General features: G+C 56.8%; 1 protein-coding gene across 1 annotated transcript; it reads left to right on the plus strand.

The window, feature by feature from the left end:
- The first annotated feature begins 435 nt into the window (after positions 1 to 435).
- RCC1 (regulator of chromosome condensation 1) lies at positions 436 to 4,650 on the plus strand. Its single transcript, XM_009083873.1, is given in 10 exon segments — positions 436 to 505; positions 600 to 787; positions 1,464 to 1,643; positions 1,722 to 1,818; positions 2,357 to 2,479; positions 2,658 to 2,813; positions 3,150 to 3,269; positions 3,673 to 3,724; positions 3,726 to 3,820; positions 4,475 to 4,650. Coding segments are annotated over 10 exon segments (1,257 nt in total).
- The last annotated feature ends 735 nt before the right edge of the window (positions 4,651 to 5,385 follow it).

The raw sequence follows: 5,385 nt of genomic DNA on the forward strand, positions 1-5,385 counted from the left end.
TCCTTCACTTCCTTTCTTCCTTCTTTCCCTCCTTCCCTTCCTCCTTTCCATTTCCTTCACTTCCTTTCTTCCTTCTTTCCCTCCTTCCCTTCCTCCTTTCCATTTCCTTCACTTCCTTTCTTCCTTCTTTCCCTCCTTCCCTTCCTCCTTTCCCCCTTCCCTTCCTTCCCTTCTCTCCCATTCTTTCCCCTCGATTTCCCCTCCCTCCCCTTCTTCCCCCTTCCCCTCCCTCTCTCCCCACCTGCCCTGACTACAAGTCTTCACATTTGCACGAGGATGTAGAGTGTCGGTAGAACACACAGGGAAACCCTTACATTTTCCCAGTGCAGGAGCAGGGATCATTGTCATCCCTCACTGATTCACCAGTCCCTCAGCTGGGAGCTCCCAGCCCCGTGCGTGCCCTTGACACTCTCTCTGTGTCATTTAGATCCCACAATGCCAGGGAAACGCAGCACCAAAACCCCAGTGCCAGAGGATGGGTCTCCTGGGAGGAAGAAGGTTAAAGGTAAGAACAATCCCAGTGTGTTCTCCCTGCCCGTTCCCAGGGATGAGCTCTAACAAGAAGGCTGTGCCCCCACCTGCTGTTTCTCCCCCTGCAGTGACCCACCCATCCCACTGCACACAGCCTGGGCTGGTGCTGACGCTGGGACAGGGAGATGTTGGCCAGCTGGGCCTGGGGGAGGATGTGATGGAGAGGAAGAAGCCAGCCCTGGTCACGCTGCCGGAGATGGTGGTGCAGGTGGAAGCTGGAGGGATGCACACGGTGTGCCTCAGCCAGTCGGGAAAGGTGAGTGCAGGGCAGGGAGGATGAGCTTCCCACTGAGCTCTGGGAGGTGTTCTGCAATCACAGGCTGCTCTGCCCATGTCTTGTTCCAGCTCTGAGGTGAGTGTGGTCTCCTGTGGACCACAGAATTTGAGGGGGTCAAAGGGTGTGATTGAAGGGAACCTGGAAGAAAGATGGAGAGGGACTTTGGACAAAGGCATGGAGTGACAGGGTGAGGAGGAATGGCTTCACACTGACAGAGTGGGTTTAGCTTGGGTGTTCAGCCTGGAGAAGTGAAGCTCCAGGTAAACCTTTGAGCACCTTCCAGTACTTAAAGGGGCTGGAGTGACAGGACACAGGGAATGACTTCACACTGACAAAGGGCATGGATAAATGGGATATTGGGAAGGAATTCCTCCCTGTGAGCGTGGTGAGGCACTGGCATAATTTGCCAACAGCAGCTGCGGCTGCTCCATCCCTGGGAGTGTTCCAGGCCAGGTTGGATGGGGTTTGGAGCAACCTGAGGTAGTGGAAGGTGTCCCTGCCCATGTCAGAGGGTGGGATGAGATAGTCTTTAAGGTCCCTTCCAACCCAACCCATTCCATGATCCTGTGCTAAGTCAGCCTGGTGGGTCTCTATCCCTGACCCCACACTCAGCCTCTTGCCCCTCCCACCGTGACCGTTCTCTCTCCACCCACAGATCTACACCTTCGGCTGTAACGATGAAGGTGCCCTTGGACGTGACACCTCAGCAGAAGGGTCTGAGACCACTCCAGGGCCAGTGGAGCTGCAGGAGAAGGTGGTGCAGGTGTCAGCAGGTGACAGCCACACAGCTGCACTGACAGAGGACGGCAGAGTCTTTGTCTGGGGCTCCTTCCGGGTATGCTTATTTCTTGTGACACAGGGAGCCCTGCTCGTGGCTGCTGCCTCTTATCCTTGTGTCTGTCTCTCCACTCAGGATAACAATGGGGTGATTGGCTTGCTGGAACCCATGAAGACATGCTCCGCTCCTGTGCTACTCCAGCTCAATGCACCTGTGGTTAAAATAGTCTCAGGTGAGGGCTCAGTGCACGAGGCTGTCGCAACCCTCAGGGAAGGTGAAGGTCCATGTCCCTTTCCTCCCTCTTGGCTGCTCCAAGCCTGGTACAAGGGTGTGCTTGCTCTTCTCTTTTAGCCCAAACATGTTTTAGCCCCAACAGATTAACATATTGGGTTAATATTTGACCCAGTCTGATGTAAAATGCATTACAAGAGTGCCCTGACCCCAACACAGTGGCGTCACAATGCTCACCCACTGCAAGGCCTGGGGAGGCTGAGCAGAGCAGCCAGGGAACTTGTCCTAGTGCCTAGAGGGGGTTGGGGGACACCTGTGTCCCTAAACATTCCCAGAGAAACTGCTTTGAAGATTCACTTGGGGAACTGGGATTAGAAGAGGTTGGTCTCGGGGTTTTAAGTTGTGACAGAAGTGGCACTGAGGGATCCAGTGCAGTAAACCCTGATGGATTCTAGAAAGCTGGGACAGCTGGGTTTTTTTCTCAGCCCCTGGTGCTTGCTGAAGGCTTCTTCCTGACTCGTCCTTCACTCCTCTCCCAGGGAATGACCACCTGGTGATGCTGACAGTGGATGGTGACCTGTTCACATGTGGCTGTGGCGAGCAGGGCCAGCTGGGCAGAGTTCCTGCGCTCTTTGCCAACCGAGGAGGAAGGAAAGGGCTGCGTGAGTGGCTTTGGGGCTCGGAGCTGCCTCCTTTGGGCCCAGCTCTGTGCTTTGCAGAGCAGCCAAGGGACCCAGTCCCTGCTTCTCAGTCTGTGATCAGTGACCTGAATGCCCTGCCCTAAGAGCCAAGGATAGGGTGTAAATCTTCCTTGTGTAACACCTCTTCTCCTGCCCTCAGAGCGGCTGCTGGTCCCCCAGCTCGTCCCTGTCAGAGGCAAAGGGAAAAGGGGCAAAATGCGCTTCCAGGATGCCTTCTGTGGGGCATACTTCACCTTTGCTGTCACACAGGAGGGACACATCTATGGATTTGGCCTCTCCAACTACCACCAGCTGGGTGAGCTTCACCTGTGTCCCTCCAGATCTCCTGCCAGTTCCATGCTGCCCTGGGCATGCTGCTGGGAGCCCCAAATCCTGAGCAGCAAGTACCTAGCAGAGCTGGAAATTGGGGTGGGGTCACCCTGCATAGCTCTGGCTTGGATCCCAGTCCCTGTGACCGCTGGATTTGAGCAGAAGTTTGACTTCGGGGCTGGGTGGGGGCTGTGTTGGTCTCTGGTGGGTGGTGTTGGTTTCTAGTCACTGAGACACAGGGGGGTGGCTCAGTGCCAGCCTGGACTGGCCTGTCCATGCCCATGGAGCTGATCCACCTGGGTTTGTGTGTCCCACCTTGCAGGGACCCAGGGCACCGAGCCCTGCTTCTCCCCCCAGAACCTCACCTGCTTCAAGAACTCCACCAAGTCTTGGGTCGGGTTCTCTGGAGGGCAGCACCACACTGTCTGCGTCGACTCTGAGGGTGAGTGACAGTGTGACAGGGCTGGGAGTCACACAGAACAGGACAGGTGGGACTCCCATGGCCCTCATCCTGGCCAGGGAGGTGTTGGGGTGAGGGTGATGTGATGTGCTGGAGGTCTCCAAGCCCTCGGTGTTCAAGGTGACAAGGGTGGCATGAGGTTGCAGCAAAGGGCAGGGAGGGTAACAGAAATGTGGAGTCACCTGTGAACTGTGCTCTTGCACCTACCCACCTTAGTGATTTGTGGGGAGCTCAAAGGTTTCTGTCCCACCCTGCCCCTCCTGGTGGATCTGGGATGTGGTAGGGGGGAGTGATGCTCTTTCAGGAGTCAGACCTGGGGAGAGGGTCCAGCTGCAGGCATCTGTTCTCCTTGAGTCACTCCTCCTGTGTGTGTGTTGTGTTCCAGGCAAAGCCTACAGCCTGGGCAGGGCAGAGTATGGCAGGCTGGGCCTCGGGGCCAGAGGAGAAGAGCACACCCACAGTGATCCCAGAGCTCCCCAGCATCGCCTCGGTCGCCTGTGGCGCATCAGTTGGCTACGCTGTCAGCAGTGATGGTGAGTGCTTGGGAATGTTGTCCTCTGTACCTTCCCACCCCTCATCCCTCCATCCTAGCCACCCTGAGTCTGTCCCATCCCAAACACCCTCACCACACACTGCCAGCTGGGTCAGGACTGGAGCTGACAGCTGGGGGCAACTGGGCAGCAGCTGCTCAGATATGTTTGTGGGTTGGTCACGCAGTGTTGGCCAGGAAGGGGTTTTTGGCCTGACAGTCCTTTCTTCAACTCCACTGCTGCCAGACATTCATGCTCTGGTGCTGCACCTGCCTGTGCACAGCATCTGCAGGAAGGAGGGTATGGAGGGGGCTGTGGGTTTGATTGTCTCCCCAAAATGAGTAAACCACTGCCTTGGCTGGGGGTGGAACATATATTTGAGTTGGAAACGCTGTTCCTCTTCCTCCTGCCTGTGTTTCTGGCATATAGTAACGCACTGCCTAGGTGGTGGGTACCCTTGGCTTTGGGTGCTGAGTCCCTTAGCTTTGGGTGCTGTGTCCCCTTGGGTTTGCATACTGTGTCCCCTTGGCTTTGGGTGCTGAGTCCCTTGACTTTGGGTGGTGGGTTGTTTGAGTACTGGCTCCCCTTGGCTGTGTCCCCTTCCCACCCCATTCCACAGCCACTTGGAACTCAAAACTTGCTTTTCCTCCGTTGCAGGACGAGCATTTGCCTGGGGCATGGGCACCAACTACCAGCTGGGCACAGGGGAGGAGGAGGATGTGTGGAGCCCAGTGGAGATGACAGGCAAACAGCTGGAGCACCGCCGGGTGCTGGCCGTGTCCGGGGGTGGGCAGCACACGGTGCTGCTGGTCAGGGACATGGAGCAGAGCTGATGAAGTGCTGCCACAGCCCAGCCCAGCAGGATCACAGGACTCACCCTTACACCTCCTGCCCTGCTCAGGGGCTCATTTCCAGCCCTGGTGCTGGTGGGAAGGGCAGGAAGGCTCCCGGAGCCGTGCCTGGCGGTGCCTGCGTGGCTGGGGCAGAGCTGCTCTTGTTTGCTCCCTGCAAGCTTGTGTGTGTCTTCCCGTGGTGCCTGGTGCTCTGTCAGCTCCCGGGTTGGATTGGTCCTAAACTGGTCTCAGTTCTGTGCCTGGATGGGTTTTCCAGTTCTCGTCTGGTTCTTTAACATTTCCCAGCATTGTTCTTCACTGCAGTCAGGTTTGGGCATCAGCCTCCCTGAGGTTCCCCATGTTCCCCACATCTGGGTGTCCTCCATCCCCTTCACCTAAACATCTTTTCCCTCTCCAGTTCGGATTTGTCCCCTGTCACCCACCAAACCCCTCTGGGTTTGTTCCAGGGGGATCTCAGTCCAGCAGGAACATTCCCAGGGAGCTGTATCCTCATACCCAGCACTTGTGACTGTTCAGGTTGATGCTCTTGGGTGAGGGGGAATGCTGCTGGATTATGCCTGGCACACACTATCACTGCTGGAAAAGGGGAAGGAGGCTCCTGCCTCCTACCCTTCATGGACCTGAGCCGAAATCCCCCAGACAATGAGTCTGGGAGCAGGTTCCCTGCTCCCTCCAGCCTGGAGCAGCCACCTCCAGAGGTGCTTCTTGCAGTCC

The sequence above is a fragment of the Acanthisitta chloris genome, unplaced genomic scaffold (assembly GCF_000695815.1).
Source record: "Acanthisitta chloris isolate BGI_N310 unplaced genomic scaffold, ASM69581v1 scaffold6401, whole genome shotgun sequence".
In the NCBI taxonomy this organism is placed as follows: domain Eukaryota; kingdom Metazoa; phylum Chordata; class Aves; order Passeriformes; family Acanthisittidae; genus Acanthisitta; species Acanthisitta chloris.